Source organism: Pezoporus wallicus, unplaced genomic scaffold, assembly GCF_028554395.1.
Source record: "Pezoporus wallicus isolate ANWC-B61680 ecotype Strahan unplaced genomic scaffold, APGP_CSIRO_Pwel_v1 contig_6658, whole genome shotgun sequence".
NCBI lineage: Eukaryota > Metazoa > Chordata > Aves > Psittaciformes > Psittacidae > Pezoporus > Pezoporus wallicus.
Genome location: NW_026642312.1, coordinates 6,950,977 through 6,969,571, shown reverse-complemented (window position 1 = coordinate 6,969,571; position 18,595 = coordinate 6,950,977). Strand labels below are relative to the sequence as shown.

The 18,595-nt window shown below is 38.4% G+C and overlaps 1 protein-coding gene across 2 annotated transcripts in view; it reads left to right on the top strand.

Moving 5' to 3' along the window:
* Positions 1 to 18,595, top strand: part of DDC (dopa decarboxylase) — a 49,211-nt gene that overhangs the window by 4,898 nt on the left and 25,718 nt on the right. For both annotated transcript variants that reach the window (XR_008974838.1, XM_057428875.1), the window contains exons 2-6: positions 836 to 949; positions 1,627 to 1,746; positions 5,667 to 5,801; positions 8,973 to 9,116; positions 18,519 to 18,585. Coding sequence is in view for 1 of the 2 variants with exons in the window: in XM_057428875.1 (XP_057284858.1) it covers positions 836 to 949; positions 1,627 to 1,746; positions 5,667 to 5,801; positions 8,973 to 9,116; positions 18,519 to 18,585 (580 nt within the window). In the remaining variant the exon portion in view is untranslated. The remainder of the gene's footprint in view (positions 1 to 835; positions 950 to 1,626; positions 1,747 to 5,666; positions 5,802 to 8,972; positions 9,117 to 18,518; positions 18,586 to 18,595) is intronic.

Sequence of the window (18,595 nt, the reverse complement as noted above, 5' to 3'; positions counted from 1 at the left end):
CTATATGGTATATGACACCAGAGAAAGTGATATCTGATTCATTGTGTATACAAGAGTTAAGACAGTTTCCCCTTAGCTCTTCCCTTACAGGACAGCTGGTTGTTGGCATGAAGAAGGCTAGGAGAGGAAATACATGGTTATTTGCAGCATGTAGAACAGCATGGTACAGTGATGCCTGAGTTAGCTCTAGAACTAAAAACCTTATTGCAGACTGGGAGAGAGGGGAGTATGTTAGGTAAAATTCATCAGAGGTGGGAATGCAGAACAAAACAGGAAGGAAATGTTACAGGGAGATAATAGTTACCGAAAGTATTGGATACTGGAAGAGATTGTTTCATTTTGTGGTGGAGGGCTGTTTGGCCAGATTCAGAGCCTGAATTTTAGAAAATAACTCCAGAGCATGGGCAAGAGTGTTCTGTGGATCTCTGCTGCCCTGAAGATACACTTGATAGGTCAATTGCATGTCAGAGATGAAAGATTAAAATATCCCCGAGTCCCTGAAAGCAGAAGCTCAAGAACAGTGCCCTGCACAGAAACTCATGGTGCTACTGCCCATGCAAGTCTTGTCTTCTAGGCAGACAAATGGAGAACTCTGATTTTGGAACTGCTGGAAGGCAGGGGCAAGAAATAATTTATTCTAATTTGAATAAAAGATAGATACAAAACAGAGAAAAATACCAAGAAAAGCTATTCTAAAAAATATAACAATAAAAAGTGTTACAGAGAGGTAGTTGAGAACTGTTGAGTGGTCCTTACCTCTGATACTTTCTGATTTTGTGACAATTTGTTTCTGCTTCCTGCATTAGTTAAAATAACTATTTTTCCCTTAATACAGGTGACTCACTGGCACAGTCCGTATTTTTTTGCCTACTTCCCTGCAGCCTCTTCCTTCCCAGCTCTTCTTGCAGATATGTTGTGTGGTGGAATAGGATGTATGGGCTTCTCTTGGGTAAGTTTACTGGGGTATGTACTGCTATGTGGTAATGGTGCTTCACCTTGCCAAGATCTTAAGCATTTCAGTATCATTTTTCAATGAAAATATTGGTTAATAGCAGTGAAGTCACAGGAGTATTTTTACAGGTAAATTTCCTTGACTAATTAAGTGTTTTCACATAGCCTGTATGACTCAAGGAATAAAAAGCTGTTTCCTCATAGAAGTTTCTCTCTTGAAAGATCACCAGCATTTAGAATCAGTGGTAGCAGTGCAAACTTACTGGTAATTCACTGAGTAGTATGACTGGTGCCTATCACCCAGTGTTGTCACTTCTCTTATCAGCTGCATGAATGGCAAATTGTCTTAAAAATTCCCCCACATTCATAAAAGATGGGCTTCTCTCAAGAGGTTGTTACTTGATGTCAAAAAAAGCCCAACCCCAAGATGCAAATCTTGGCTTTGACATTTGATAGTCACAATTCTATGTGAGGCCCAGTTTGACTTTCTTTTCAGTAAGTATTAGAAAAACATGCACAGAGTGGTCTTCAGGTCCCTAATTTGGCTGGGGAAGTTAGTCAGATAGTCTTTTCCTCTATAGTTAAAAGACAGAAAGAGTTATTCTTGCTCTGGCAGATTCTATTTATCTTCATGGTCTAGTGAGGTTATTCCCTCTGTTCTGTTTTTCAACCCAGGCTGCAAGTCCAGCTTGCACAGAGCTGGAGACTGTCATGCTGGATTGGCTAGGGAAGATGATTAATTTGCCTGAAGAGTTTTTATCACAGAAGGATGGCCAAGGTGGAGGAGTCATTCAGGTAAGAGGGGATATGAAGAAAGAAATCAGGATGACTTTGTGGGTTGTTTGATTTTGTAATTGTACCAAAATACTACTAAAGGAATATTAAGGTAAAATGAAGAGCTGCTTAAAATTTCAACTTAAATGGCTCTATCAGTAAATAACAGAATTTTCAGACTACACTGCAGTATCCAAAATAGACCAAATCCCCCAAACTTTGATGTTAACTGCTTAATGAAGGCCTGAATTAACAATTAATACAATGTCTGAATGGAGTATCTGTTAGATAATGAATATATCATCAATGGGCAAACTTGCATGCATAATAAAGCTATGTTGTTTGACAACCATGGTTCACTAGCACATGGTCTTTCTGCAAATGCAGACTCTGGTCACAGCTATTAATCTGACTAAAATAGATCTCTACTGTGAAAAAGACTGAATTTTAAATAGTTGTTCTGTGCTCCTTTGATAGTCTCTGGAGTCTGGTAATTGGAAAGCAGTCAGGGCACAATCCGTTTTATCCTAAGATAGGCTTCAAAAATACATCTGAATTACATTCTAGAAGTAGGGGCTTCTTTCTTTGATCTCGGCTGCAAATGCCTATAGCATATTCCAATTAATTCTTCCTAACATCTTCCCAGGAAAGTATGAATTTAACCCGAGTGCTTTATTTCTCCCAGGCAGAGATGCACCTACACGACTGTATTTCCAGCATAGCTCTTTACTCATCTGCTTGCTCTCTTAGGGCCTTTATTATTATGATGACTGGAGAGGGGGATTTGTTCAAGAAATCAAGCTTTTGTCACGCATCTCAGCAGTATTTATTTTGTACCAGTGAAAGCAAGCAATTATACCTGATGGTTATCATCAGGAAATATTGCCCTTCCAGGCTAACAATGCTGGATTGCTCATAATTTTCATCAGAAACCAGTCAGTTTCAAGACTGAATGTGGGCTCTGTGTTCCTGCTTAAGATGAAGTCATTTGTGCTGCAGATCTTCTTGTCTTGCTCTTGAAACAATAATGATACAAATAAGAGAGCGTGAGGCAAAGACAACACAAGAATGTGAAAGTGCCAGTCATTCTCTTGGTAAATACCAAGCAATTATTGTCATATTGGGTACAGCAGCCTGTGAAAATTGGCTCTTAATTACATTTGGAAGTCTATGTCAATATGAAGCACTTTGTTGTGTGCAGGATGACACTTGAAAATGGCAAAAGATGAAAGAAAATTTCAGTTCAGAGCTCTGGTGGACATGAACATCAGCTCTTGCTGATATTTCTTCCGCCTCTTGAGCCTGCTTGCCATGGCAACCTTTGTTTGCTTGCAGTAAAAGGAAAGGTATCATCATCCGTCACTAAATGCAGAATACAGCATTCAAGAGGAGAAAAAAAACAGCTTTTAAAAATAAGTGAGAAAGCAACTTTCTTCCTGAAGCTTGTATCCTGCTGTTCATTCTAGATAAACTGCTGAAAAGTGTACCTGCTTTGAATTTTAAAGAGTTCTTGCTCTGCAAAGAAAAAGTATGTTTAAGGGTGAAACAAAATGAGATTCAACCTGTCTTTGGCCTGGCAAGGAACACTGAAGATTTATCCTTCTTGTAAGTTAGTCAAGTAGTTCAAGAACCAAGTTTTGTTTTCCTCAAAAATATTTAGCACAAGATTGATGACAGGTGAATAGAGAGATGTACTGTCCATGTTCTGTAAACACTGTATGCTCCAGTATAAGAAAGGTGACTTATGGAAACAGAGGTAAGGTGAAAAATGCCTATGTCTATTGTGAAACATTCAAAAATGTTGCTGGATTCAAGTGCCTTTAGGCTATGTTCCAGCTGTATATCAGGAGGCAAAATTCAGCTGGGCAACAGGCCCTTTCCTTTTCATCCTTCTATGTAAGAAAATTGATACAAGAACTGTTGTATGCACTGACTAAACACCAGCATGGATGAGCTGCCAGGATGCCAGGGCATCTTGTGGCACTCCTTAGAAGGCTGAGGCTATTCTTGAACCTAAGTCATTTGCCTGCCCATCCAGGCAGTCTCCAGAATAGTGGGGGCTTAAATTTCCAAATCTCAAATTAATGCCTGAACCTTTGGAATTTCCTACAGCTGTTTACTTTTATACATTTGTGTGCATTTCTTTTACATGTATGTTCCTTACATGTCCTGGAAAGACAATAAAGATTTTACAAGACCTTATCATTGCCAAATACATTTTAATAAAAGTAATAATATGTTTTCCCACATACTAAAAGCAAGGGTGCTAGAGCTACCTTTACTGTGAAGAACCCAGGTTTAGAAAGGTTGCTTTCAGTGACTTGCCTGATGTGAGTTCTTCCACATAGGCTTTGTGTTGCCCAGCTTCATTATGAGGACATGCAGCTTACCTGAAACACATCACAATAAGCTGCAGTAGTTTGCACAAACGAAAATTATTCTCACCTGCTGAATTTCTGGAAAGGGTATTTCAGACAACATTGTCTGATAGCATGCTTAGACTACTACATTATATATTGCTTGTAAAAAAATCAGGAAAGAAACCAGCTTATCAGAAAATAGGTGATGTCCTTGACTGAAACATTCCTTGCATCTCCTGGACATCTGCAACCAGAGTAATTATATTCTAGCTCACAGGATTGTTGGGAAGCACAAGTATTTTTTCCTGCTGCTACTTAGCTATTGTGCTGAGCATGGAAGAAACAGTTTTGCTAACAGAGACATGATGACAAAAGTTTCTCATCAGGAAACTTAAACTCTGTTGGGATGCTGCCAGGTATAGAAGGCAGTTTCGTCTATATAAACAGCTCAGGTAACTTCAGTTTTAGGAGAAACACTGAACTCATTGGGAACATTCTTATATATGAAATTGTAAGATCAGGCACACAGGTCTTCAACAGAGGGAGCATAGAATTTTGGTACAGGATAAGAAAGATCACCCCAAAATTAGCTTGTCACTGGGGATATTCCTGAAATATTAATATAAGCAACTGTATTCATTGCCCTGGCAGAGGAAGATTCACACGACAGTTGTTCAACTTTGAAAGTACCTAAAACCAAAATCTTATGTATGGACACTCAAACCCACTGAAATTTATGAACATGTTTACAAACTGTTACTTGTATTTTAAAGGAGCAGTTTAGAGCATGTTTCATCTGCCTGTTCTACAGGAAAAACAGTGAGAAAAATTGTGGGATCCTGTATTCCCTTGTGAAGTTTACAAATCAAAATTCCTCTCTTTGTTGTTGCAGAGTATCCAATACACAATTTATACTCATGTTTTGTGAATCAAAATGCAATTTAGAAATAGTGTGTGACTGTTTGTTACATCTGTGTGGTTTGGATAAAGAAAACATACATAACTAATACTTTGAAATGCAGTTAGCTGTATTGAATCATAAGTTTTTTGCTTTGTCAATGTTTTTTTCTCCTTTAGCTACAATAGCTGACTTGCCCAGGATAACTGTAAATATTAAATAAGCATTATAATTGTGTATATTGCTTGATAGAAATGAGAGTTGACAGCCAGATTCTGGTGGAAGTTAAGTTTGCAGAAATCCAGCATAACAGAATTCAGCAGCATAACAGAATTCAGCAGTTACTCTGCCATTGTCAGTGATTAACAAATGATTGGTGCGTGGTTGGAGAGCCTTTTGCCATACGTTTAAGTCTTGAGTCCCGCTTTCTAGCATGGATTGCAAGGCTGGTGCCTAAACTGAATAAGTGTAAAGAGAGCAGACAGAGGCATCAGGAAGGAGGACATTAAGATCAAATAGAGATTCCTCACTCGCTGTCACACATATTCTTAAAAAACTTGAGATTGTGCAATTTCTCATATGCAGTTTCTGTTGACCACTTTGCAGATTCATACAGAAGAAAACGTTGCTTTTCTTCTTCTGGAATGTCTTCCTTTTGAACTTTCCTTCAATTTGTCCCATAGGGAAGTGCAAGTGAGGCTACCCTGATTTCACTGCTTGCTGCAAGAACAAAAACTATCAGACGGGTGCAGGCAGAAAAGCCCGAGTTAACAGAAGCAGACATCATGGGCAGGCTGGTGGCCTATGCTTCTGATCAGGTGAGTACCTCTCAAAACCATGTAAACATGGGGTCTATACTTAACAATTCAGTCATCTCAATAGACAGGTGAATTAAGTATAAACTCTTTAGGTTGGTAACTATATGGTTTTGTGTGTCTGTGTGTGCACACGTTTTCCTTCTATATATACATGTGTGAACATCCATCCATCCATCATCCTCCCCCTGTATGCATGCATAGTTGCAGGTGCATGCACACAGAAAACCTAACGCATGAATATAAAGTAAATTGGTCGTAGTGTTTCAAGAAGCCCAAAACATTATATCCTTTTTTTTTTTTTTAAAAAAAGAAAAAACTCTGCAAAGATCTTAATGTATAAGCCCAGCTAAGAAATCTTGTAAGAAAACATAATCCTTGATTTCTGGCTGTGAGTGGTATTTAGCAGACTGAGCTAGGCTAAATTCTCAGCAGGCCAAGACCATGAGAGGCTTTTACTGTTAATGAAACCAAATTTGAATCTTGTGAGTTCTGCTGCTACTACCCTTCTGACACACTAATCCTACTGAAGGGCTAAGCAATGTTGTTTCTCTCAATAGCTGTGACATTTTCATATCTAAATGTCAATGAGACAGAAGAAACTTAGCACCTGATGTTTAGTTTAAAATCATATCTGATTATGCAGAATAAAATGGCCAAGTTTTAGGCTTACCTTGATTTACTATGAAGTGTATGTTCAAAAGCACTCGAAAGCAAGTTAGAAGAGCACAGCTCTTTGCTGGTGGGAAGAGGGACTACACTTGCAGGGTGAGAAGAGTTAGAACAAGAAATACGAGAAAAAATAACTGGTTTGAAAAGGCACAAATGATATTTGTGGTTTTGTTTTTGTTTTTTTTTTTTGTTTTTGTTTTTCTGAGACCCTAAGGTCTGTGCTGTGCAGACTGCCGGTTCCAGAGCTCATACTCTGACTCAGTGATGCGCAAAGCCTTTTACTTGTTTTCGGGTTTTGTCCCATGTAAGTGGCTGACCTGAAATAAGGTCTGACAGGCCTTACTGCTTACTGAAGGTCAGAGGATCTTATGTTTACAGAAGGATTTGCCTTAAGATAGTGCTGCCCTTTCAAAGCAGATTGTTGCAGAGCTCACCGGTCCTCCTTCATTAAGAACAGACCTGTGTGACTCACAGACAATAATCCACAAAAGAAAGTAAGCCTAAGCCATTCTGTGGGAGAGAAAGTCATGCACAGACAGAGCACAATATTGCAAGAAAGCATTAGGAGGGAGGTAAAAAGGTGGCTAGTAAGGAGGCCCAGAGCAGAAAGCTAAACTCAGATTTTATACATCTTCCTAGGCATTTCTAGAAAATCTTTATCACATTGAAATAATTTTGCTTTGTGCTAATGAGTACAGAGCACAAGTGGTAACAAATCTTTCCCCAGTAACTACCTGGGGGGTTGGAGACAACAGATTTTCTTTTAGTGCCTGGGCTATTCTGGCTGACATTTTGTTTGCAAGAGACACTGAGACCTAGGAGCTGAAAGGAGCATCTAAGAGCTACCCCTGACAATAGACACCTGACTGGGACTAGGACAGAAGTCAGGGTACTTTTTGATGTTCTCAACTTTTCTCAGGTTGTTTCTTCATCAACCTTTTTTTTTACCATGTTTCTTTGGCTACTTTAAGCAGCTGCCCCCACTCATTTCACTGCTTTCTGCTTGGTTCCTTACCCTCCTTAAAGGTGGTGGGAGATTACTTAGTGTTTTGCTGAGGACTAGGAATTCCATGGAGCAGCAGGTTACTGAAGATGTGTTATAATGCAAAAGCATCTTGGCAGTTTTAACCTTAAGATTGTGAATGGCTGTGGTTATCAGAGAGCCTTATTACCATTTTGGAGATTCGAAGATGCAGCTCAGAGGTTCTGACTGGCTAACAGCCTCAGTGTATTGTTATAGTTTGCTTAGCTGCAATTCAGTTATAAAATACCTCTTTCCATTGTACACTTGAATGAAGTATGGTGTTGTCATGGTACACACATTGTTTTCCACTTTAAAAGTTATATTTCAAGTCTAGACTTCCAAATTTTCTCAAGTTGTTGCCTGATTAGTTTACCAAAGTACTTTAACAAGAGACAGTGCTGAGATGCAAGCTGACAGTAAATCTGCCTTGTCATTCTATGGGAACGTGAAGTTGAAAGGCAGAAGCTTGTATCTTCATCTGGTCTTGTTCAACCTGTGCTTTAGCTTAATCTTTTCTGTGTTTATATGCTAAATTAGAATAGAATTAGTAACTACTCTTGTAGGCAGTAGCAAGAACTAATAAGAGTAGGACGGAGATTAGGAATGAGAACAGTCACAATATGAAAAGGTGAGAAATTATTCAAATTAGTGGCAATTAGTGAAATTGTAGAAGATGAAAGGTAAAATAGCTTTTTGGGGGGTTAGTCATGTTCTAAAGGAGTATTTTCTGGCTAAAGTTATTATTGTACTTCACAAATTTATAAGAATTTTTTAGTGATAACTTTGATTTTATTTACTAATATGTGCTTTATGTTCTAAAAATACTGTTTCTGGAGAATTCAGATCAAGTGGATTATAAATAAAATAATGTATTGGGAATGATCCTTAATTGGCTTACAAAATGAATGAATGATTGAGCCACAATTTAGTCAGTGTGTAATCTAAAAAGAAAGGATTATCATGTAAGAAAATACCTCATTCTATACCATACCATGACATTAACTTTTTAGAGTTCTGCAAAGCTGTATGCCATAAAAATATGGTAGCAAGCAACTGAATCATTGTCAGGCAAGCTGATTATCTGCATGTCTTTTGGTTGATTTAGAGCCAAATCCCGAAGCTCTTTATCACTCCTACCTAACTGTGAACATGTTAATTAAAGCTCTCTCTAAGGTTGATTGAACTCTTGTCTCAATGATGCCATGGCAATAGTCTCAAGAATACTTCAGGGTTTCCATTAGTGTATTTTGTGTGTGTGTGTGTGTATGTATGCATATATATGTATGTGTGTCCATATGTCTGTCTATCTGTATGAAAGAAGGAGAGGTATGTGTCTGTTTGTTATATACCAGCAACGGTCCCAGGATCTCAAGTATTCCTTTACTTAAAGGAAATTGTTATTTTATTTTTAAATTCATATTAAGTTCTTACATTCCAATAAAAAGTATCTGTCTTAAAATTTGTCCATTTCCTTGTAGGCTCATTCATCTGTGGAAAGGGCTGCACTAATTGGGGGTGTGAAGATTAAAAATATTTCTTCAGATGATGCATTTAGTGTTTGTGGTTCAGCCCTAAACAAAGTTTTGGATGAAGACAAAGCTTCTGGTCTTATCCCATTCTTTGTGAGTACTGGATTTAATTAATCAGTGGATTTATTGCTTCTGATAAGCTATTTTTGACGTGAATAGATGATCTCATCCCTAACAGAGGGGTCAATAGGCAGCCTAGCTAGAATACTAGAATAGGTTCCATGAGTGTTCTAAATACACCTTTCTGTGCAGGAAGATAAACGAATTTGAGCAACTGGCTGCCTTTCTCAGCAAAAACGATGTTTTAAAAGGACTTGAGGTTATATTAGACAGCCGAATAAATGGAGGTGAATTTTTTAGTTGCAGTGTTTTAATCTCCTAACACTTGAATTCTGAACTGCCAGTTTTAAAAACTTATACATTTATTTTTCAGGTTCTAATTTACCCATAAAACAAGTTTAAAAGCACAAAATTAAATGATGGTGTCTCACGCTTAAATATTTTTAAGAAACGGTAGTTTCCCCTCCTCACTACTGTAGCAAAGAAATGAACCTCCATAATATACTCAAGTATCATCAAGATCAGACATTGTCAGGCAGGTATTTGTGAATATGTAACTGCCTCTAACTGTGGAAGCTCTAGGTGTCATCCTTTCTTGTTATTTGTCCATTCTTTCCACAGATTTCTGCTTCCACAGCAGTCTAGCAAAAGCAATGTGTTTATATCTCAGCAGCAAAAGCTCATAATCCCCCCTTTTTTGACATAAAACAGTGTTAGACTGGATAAAATTCTAAAGTTTGGTTCTACTATAAGTACCTGATCAAAAAGAACATTTGCTTACTTATCAGATCTACTCTTCCTGTCAGTTCAGAACACCATCCTATTATTTCAAGTTAAAACAAGATTTTGCCTTTCGGTTTTGGATTGTTCTTAGGGTTTTTGTTTGTTTGTTTGTGGGTTTTTTTTGTGGTTTTGCTTGTTTGTTTTTTGTTTGGTTTTGTTTTGTTTGTTTTGTTGTTTGCTTTCCCCCCCTCCATGGACTAAGTAATCTCTGTACATCATCAACAAAATTATTTACTCATTTCTAAGCAAATGGCTGTCTAAGGAGTATAATACGCTACCAAGAATATGTTTTTACTGGCCTCCACTGAAGGAAAATTGGAGAAAAAACTACCTCTATTTTAGAAACCCAGAACTTTAGAAAGGGGATTTTTTAAGACAGCCAAAAATATGTCAACATTTTTTCAGAAAAGTCATGTGTGACTTGATAGTTGTTTCTTTACTTTCATGTGGTAACATTTTGAAAAGGGCTAAAGAGACTTAAATTTCCATGAACTGTTTTCAGAAGAATTAGCAGATTAAGTTTGTTTATACTTGTGGTTAAGTGCCAAGTGGGACAAAGAAGCTTAAATTTCACCAAGCTCTTTTGAAAATTTAATCTTTTTACTCTTCTTGTTATTAACCTTCAGTGTCTGTTTTTATGTAGTATAAGAATGAATAAACTGAAAAGTGGTTTTGATATGTGCAGAATGCTGCTAATTTCTAGTCTGACTATAACTAGTGAGTCCTTAGGATGACCAAGCACTTCCCATCAATTTTTTTCCAATATAATAAGACTCTGACTGAGAAACAAAGCATTTTTAGGTATTCCAAAGTGAAATTTCTTCTGTGGGCTGCACCTATTGAAATGGAGATGTGCCATAAGGTATGGTTTATTTCTTTGTTATATGGTACCAGCTCATAATATCTTATATTATGTACTATATCATATCTCCATACACTAACTGCAAAGTTAATGTGTTTTTTCCTCATCTTTTGTCCATTAGGAAAAAAAAAAAAAGCAACTTGCCCCTCATAAATATTTATTTCTTATTTTTTTATGTGTAGCAAAAGGAAATAAAAATTCTCTTTTATGTATTCAGTGACATCTTTACAAAGGGTGATTTAAGTGTTGTTGTTCTTCCTCTGTTTGCCTAGCTGTGCAAAACAGGCTTTCAAAAACAGTAGAGGCTGGTCTGAGTTCATATGGCCTGTACCAGGTCTTCCATTTATTTGTATACATAAAACATGTCAGCTTAGATTAAACTAGATCTCATTATCCTTATGGATGGCCTCTTAACTCAAAAGGTGTGTTAATTCTCTGTCATGCTGAGCAACAGTCCATGCACTCTATTAGTGCTCTGTTTTCTGGCTTGCAGATTTCAAAAGCCTTTCCATTTCTTTTGTTCTTGAGTATTTTGGTGCAATTTTATTTTGTTCTGGTGCCAAAGATATGCACATTGCCAAGGAAACACCTCATGCCATGTTATTCCTTGTCTCCCTGTATTCACTGATCCTTCACTAACGGCTGTGATTCAACATCAAAGCAAAAGGTTTAACAGAAGAAATTCTGCCTAAGGAGACTTGCAGCAGCAGAGAGATCATTCCTAATGAAGACATCTTAGCTGCATGCAAGCTGATGCAGTCTCCCTTATAAGAAAAGAAAAAAAGTTTTGTAGAGGATTAAAAAGAACATGCAAGCAAATTACAGTGCCTTGTAGGCATGATTCTCCTCTTGTATTTAAGGAACAAATGAGGAATTATTATCCTGAACTTGATAGAAGTCCTTTGCTTGTAGAGGTGAGTGGAGAATAAGTGGAGAATTTGCTTGATGTGAAACAGGTTCTCTCATTACAGCCATCTGGTATTTATAGGTTTGCTTTTTATGTACACAGGATTTGGCAGTCAGTCTTGTTTGGGGACAGGCATTGTCTTTAAAATGAGTCTTTGGATTCCTATTCACCATCAATATCTTTTAGCACTAGTAATGTGTATATAATTTTGTTCATTGAAGGCTCTTGCCAGTCAGTGTACCCAGACCTCTGCTTTTGTTTCTTTTTTTTTTAAAATTCAGATGTGTGATAATTTGTCTCTTTCAAGATACTTTTGCAGAAATTGAAACAGATACAGTTTTGTACAGCAAAGCAAGCAGACTGTGCAAACAAAGCACTTGTGTCCAATGTTAAGGCACTAAAGTTGCTGCAATTTACCGAGGAGCAATTTCCAAGGGTGGCTGATATGCAGCCCTTCATCTGGCCACCAGATAACGGGGAGCTTTAAAGTATATGCTGAGGTCATGACCATGTCAATAATTACAAACATTAGGTGGTGGTTAAGCACACACATAAATGCCTTTCTTGGTTGGACCCTATATGCTTCCAGCTTGAGACAGGCCTGTACTTTGGATGAGCTCAAGTATGGAGACCACCAAGTAAAGCACTGCTAAGTTCATGTGTAGAGTCCACTGCATTCAAGCCTAGTTCACTTGAATGTGTCTAAGTGGCCTGTGAGCTTTACTCTATCTTTCACAATTCAACACTGATATATTGCAGCTGGCATATATATAGTACAATGTACTTCAACAACCTCATCCAGTATAAAGCTTCTATAACATAATTGCCTTGCTGCTGAACAAAGGCCCGCATGAAATCAATCTGATCCTAGCTGAAATGACTCTTCTGAATGATGATCTGCAGGATATTATGAAGCAGGCTGTTTGTATCTGGACTCACTTGAGAAACAATAAATCAAAATTTGAGTGACAGAGGAGCCATCTTTTCAGTAGAAGTTAACACTAAGATCCTGATCACAGATTCCTGTTTGGAAGAAGGATTCTTGAGATATGTATAGATGTCCAGGGTGATGTTTCTTAATCCACAGTTTGTGAATGATCACTGGTTTGTAAAATACTGAATGGTTTAGTAAACTGCTGCACTTTTCTTCAAGCCACAGACATTCTCTTGAGTGCAAGATGGCAAACAACTGAGTAAGGGAAAATAAATACAGTAAGAGAACATTGAAGGTTCTGCCTCATTATAGTTAACTGCAAATGAAAAGCCTTGTGGTGAGCCTGTGAAAAATGTGTCGACATATTTTTCAAAAGGTGTAAGGGGTCTTCCAGTTGAAAAGATTGAGAGTCATTGCTCTCAGGCATCATAAAGATTCATGCGTGTTTCCTGACATAGCTCTTCATTTCAGAAAAGTAGTATATGAGATGACTGATGCAAGCACTTCTGCTTCTTTGTATTAGCAACCAGGCTTGAGTCAAATTTGAAGTGCACAGCCTGAAAAGGATAAGGCCTGCAGGCTATACTGAGCCATCAGTCCCATTTCTGTGATGCATCCTGTCTCCAGCCCTTTGCACAAATGTGATTTTGCCAGTGCTATACAGGATACAAATTGAGTTAGATTTTTTGTGTAGAAGTGAGACAGGGTAATGAGAGTCCTGACAAGAGCAGATGCTGTCACTTGAAGTGGTTTCTGAGAGTTAAATCAAGTAGCTTTGAGGCTTAGACTCCTGCAGAGAGGACAACAAAATTATGTTAGAAACTGAGGTACGCTTTACAGAATAAGCCATTATTTAAATAACCAAGCATATGTTTGAACTCATAAAATCTCTTACTGAAGCAACATACTCCTTATTCTGATTAGAAGGAGAATACTTTAACTGCAGTACAACACTAATAACAATAATGTGTAACTTTTCTGTTGTGAAATCTCTGTCATTATTTTAATTGCTGGACTAGCCAAGAAAATTTCACTCTCATCCTGTCAGAAAGACTACAACATATTATCATAAAATATATGTATAAAAGCAGAACTAAGTCTGTAGTCTACTCTTTATTAGGGTTAATCCCTATTCTTTATGTATATAGAAACCCCAGAATTTTCTTTCCATTTCTTGTGACCCAATTTGTAGATCTGCAGTTCAAAGATGAAACTCAAGCTTCTCCTGGTTGTGGGAACATCTTAGGTAGACAATAATGTGATAAATATATTTTGACTCCACACATGCACGCCGCCTTTGTAAGAAAAGAAACCAAACTTACTTCTTTTAAAAAAAAAAAAATATCTTGCAATCTTTTAAAAGCAACCTTCCTCAAAGGATGATTAAACTTCCAGAGAAGTCATAAACGCACCTCAAGGCACTGTAATTATTCTGTTCTTCTCATGTGTCTCAGAAATATGGGAAGGCCCAGCGTAAAGATTAGATTTTTCTGAGAGGAAAATGTGCTAGCAGCAAAATGCTCAGCTCATTTGCAGAACTGTATTTGTTTCAAACTCAGGTTCTTGGTAGCTTGATTTAGAAAAACATACTGATGTTTCCCTTTCTTATTTTATAGGAAATTATAATTATTATTAATAATTATTTTTTATTATAATTATATATAAAGCAATACTATTATTTATTATTATAAAATTAGAATAATATATTCCCCATAGCTGATATTTTTAATTGGTGCAATGAAACATGATGATAGCTATTAATATTGCCATAATTGTGAAGTTGGGGGAACATGTGTGCTGTCAGGGATAAAATGTTTTCAGCGTTTTCTATGACTACATTGAATCAGGTCTCTGCTAACAGGATACGACTTCCTCTAAGAGTGTACATAAATTCATATGAATAGAGTACTATCTGAGTACTTTCCACTAAACAGAAAAATTCAGCCCCCTACCACAATTTCAAATGTCTCTCAGGTATGCGGTACGATATAGATAGAAAAATGTTCGAAAGTGTACTTAAAAGAGGGGGTTTACCTCTAGCAACAGATTATTGATTAGTTCAATATTCTTGGGATGTGTAGTTTTAAATATGTGGCTTTTCGAATACATCTCCACCTGTGCATCTTACTGAATGCTCATGTTAGTGTGGGATTTCCTAGAAATTTTGAAAAATCCAGTTTGATGAGTAGTGAAAAAGCCATCTCTCATGTTGCGTGAGTTCTCTAAAAACCTGGCACTAGTGAATGAAAATCCTAACGCATTCATCCAACTCTCTGTCTCATAATCAGATTATTTTTGTCAAGCTGCCAGGCCTTTCTAATGTGCTGTTGCTGCATTATTTCATAGAATGAAAAGAAGAAAAAAAAGCCTGATGGGAAATGTGAAAAGCAAAAATAAACAAGCATGTTAAAACCTCATGAGAAGTCACGGAGAGGACTAGTTAGGGAACCCCCAGAAGGACAACCAGTTCTTGGTTCTGAGATGTGCACAGGACCTGCTTCAAGATGTGACCGTAGATGATTTGTAACAGTCTCCAATATCCAACAGCTGGTAGAAGTGAAAAGGCAATAAAATCTCTATCTTGAAAGCAGGTGACAATTTATGAATGAGGATGAGTGTTCAAGGGAACAAATAAAGGGTAAAATATCGGTAGCTATCAAGCATTCTGTCTAATTAGAGCAGAAATACTTAGTGCAAATGTGTACCGCCTTTTAAAAAGAGGGAAAAAACACCCTCCTTTAAAAAGCTGTTGTTGTTTGAGTATGGGAACCCCTAGAATTAAAGAAGTATCACTGAAATGCAGGAGAGACAGCATGTGAATGTCCAAGCCAGAACAGTAAAAAAGCATACACTTGGCAAGTGAAACATGGTATTAGGCTAAAACAGATGATAGGATTTAGGCAAACAATTTGCTAATGCCATAATAACATGGAATTATTTTTCTCAGAAGTAGAAAGCTTGTGCTAGAGTAAAAGCTGAAGCAGATAAGGCCACATCAGGTAACACAAACATGAGCAAAATCATTTACTAAGGAAGTGCTTACTCACATCACGATGATTGTAACTGACAGGCCAAAAGCCCGCCCTGTCCCCAGCTGCAGCTCTCAGCTGGTCATCAGCAACAAGTCCCCATTCTGCAGGAGCTCCACAACTGCGAAGCAATGACAGATAGCATAGCAGGAAAACCTACTGTCCTGGACAAACTAAACAGATGCTTAGAAACAGAAGATTACTTGGCATGTTGGATGGGCCAGAGAAGTCCAGTGCAGAGAAGGAATCACTGGAAACTTTCCCTCATGGCGTCACTCCTTCTGCAAGGGAGGGCAGTGAACCCAAAGGCTCTGCATAAGTACTCAGTATGGAGCTGTGACCCAAAACTGCACTGCATGGAGTTTTAATGCATAATCGTACCTATGTTTTGCTATGAAGGTATGGTTTTGTTCTTGAAAGGTCTCGTGGATGGACAGGTATCATCTAGGCGTTCCTTTGTCTTCTTATAGGTCTTGTCATGAGTTCACTAAGGGATGTGGACACACAACAGAAAAAATGTGGCTACTTGCAGATCTGAAGGGAAAAACAGTGAAAGCAAAAGATAGTGCACTGACAGTGTACTTGGCAGAAAAAGTAACCAGAAGTACAAAAATAACCCCCCCAAAATCAGGATTTCACGTATTTATAGTCATGTCCTGGCTGTATTATAGTTGTGTGTGACCTTGGATAAATGATCCAATTTCTTTGAACTTATGATGGGGCTACAGAACTGATGGACAGGGGTAGAGCAGTTGATGTCATCTACCTGGACTTGTGGAAAGCGTTCAACACTGTCCCACACGACATCCTTGTCCCTAAATTGGAGAGACATCAATTTGATGGATGGACCACTCGGTGGATAAAGAACTGGCTGGATGGCCGCACACAAAGAGCTGTGGTCAATGGCTCAATGTCCGGCTGGAGACCAGTAACGAGTGGTGTCCCTCAGGGATCGGTGTTGGGACTGGTCTTGTTCAACATCTTTGTCGCTGACATGGACAGTGGGATTGAGTGCACCCTCAGCAAGTTTGCCGATGACACCAAGCTGTTTGGTTCAGTTGATACGCTGGAGGGAAGGAATGCCATCCAGAGGGACCTTGACACGCTTGTGAGGTGGGTTGATGCCAACCTCATGAAGTTTAACCATGCCAAGTGCAAGGTCCTACACCTGGGTGGGAGCAATCCCAGGCACAGCTACAGGTTGGGCAGAGAAGAGATTCAGAGCAGCCCTGCGGAGAAGGACGTGGGGGTGTTGGTTGATGAGAAAATGAACATGAGCCGGCTTCAGTGTGTGCTTGCAGCCCAGAAAGCCAACCGTATCCTGGGCTGCATCAAAAGGAGCGTGACCAGCAGGTTGAAGGAGGTGATCCTGCCCCCTCTACTCTGCTCTTGTGAGACCTCACCTGGAGTATTGTGTGCAGTTCTGGTGTCCTCAACATAAAAAAGACAGGGAACTGTTGGAACAAGTCCAGAGGAGGGCCATGAGGATTATCAGGGGACTGGAGACCTCCTGTATGAAGACAGGCTGAGAAAGTTGGGGCTGTTCAGCCTGGAGAAGAGAAGGCTGCGTGGAGACCTCATAGCAGCCTGCCAGTATCTGAAGGGGGCCTATAGGGATGCCGGGGAGGGACTCTTCATTAGAGACTGTAGTGATAGGACAAGGGGAAATGGGTTAAAACTTAAACAGGGAAAGTTTAGATTGTATATAATTAGAAAATTGTTTCCTGTGAGGGTGGTGAGGCACTGGAACGGGTTGCCCAGGGAGGTTGTGAATGCTCCATCCCTGGCAGTGCTCAAGACCAGGTTGCACAGAGCCTTGGGTGATATGATTTAGCATAAGCTGTGTCTGCCCATGGCAGGGGGGTTGGAACTAGATGATCTTAAGGTCCTTTCCAACCCTAACTATTCTATGATTCTATGATTCTAATACTCTTAACTAAAACCCAGCATATTTTATTTGCCTATTTAACCTATGAAGTGTCTTCTATTGTATAAAAATCCAGAACAAGGCAAAAATCAAACCCAGTCTTTACTAGCACTTGCAAAAAGGAGACAAAGTGTTTAAAACAGAAGTGTAGCAATGAAAAATAAAATAATGTCAGTTTAGATGCACTTGGTAGTTGGTTTTGGGGGGTTATAATTCTACCTGCATATTCCCAGTAAGTTACCGTAGCTCATTTTCACCTAGTTATATTCTTTTTTTACTGTGAAAATACAGTATTTATGTTGCTTCTCCCTTTTGCCCACTGATAATGCATCAGGATACATTAAAGGAGGCATTAACCGAATGAAGGAAGGGTCTTTCTGGTATTTTGGGATGAATTTGGGAGAAAATGTTTCTCTGGCAATATATCTTGCAAACCTAATATGCTACTAGTGAATAGGTCCCAGGCTGCAGATGCTTTGAGCATGAAGCACTTACAAGTCTGTTACAGAACTGTGGCTCTTTAATTCAGGCAGTAACCTTTTATAATGGGTTCTGTCAACAGCACTTCCAGCACCTTTAAGTTGTTCAAGTTCAGAGCTTGCTTATAGACCACAAACTGCAAATCATTATGGTGATAATTGTGTACATGAGGTTAGTATTGGGCCACATGGTAAGCATGTGGAACACATGGTAAATCTATAAAATATATCATTAATGTAATACTGTGACTGTGTTGCATTATTTGTCAGTCAATTTTAGATTAACATTTGATTTTATGCATCTGTTTCAAGAGATGCCTATGGGAGCTTTGAAATAATTGATTCTCAAAAGTTCCCCTGAAGGATGGTTACTGGCTGCTAAAATCCATTTCTTTTGCCCTATATCACCTATTCTCTCTATTTATTGTTGCCTTTGCAGACAGTTTTTTTTTTTCATTTGATACTGCTCTTTGCTGTAACATATTTTTTTGCCTTTGTGTGTTTGGCTCTGCAGTTCTGTGCAACACTTGGAACCACACCTTGCTGCTCCTTTGACAAACTGTTAGAACTGGGTCCTATCTGTAAGTCTTT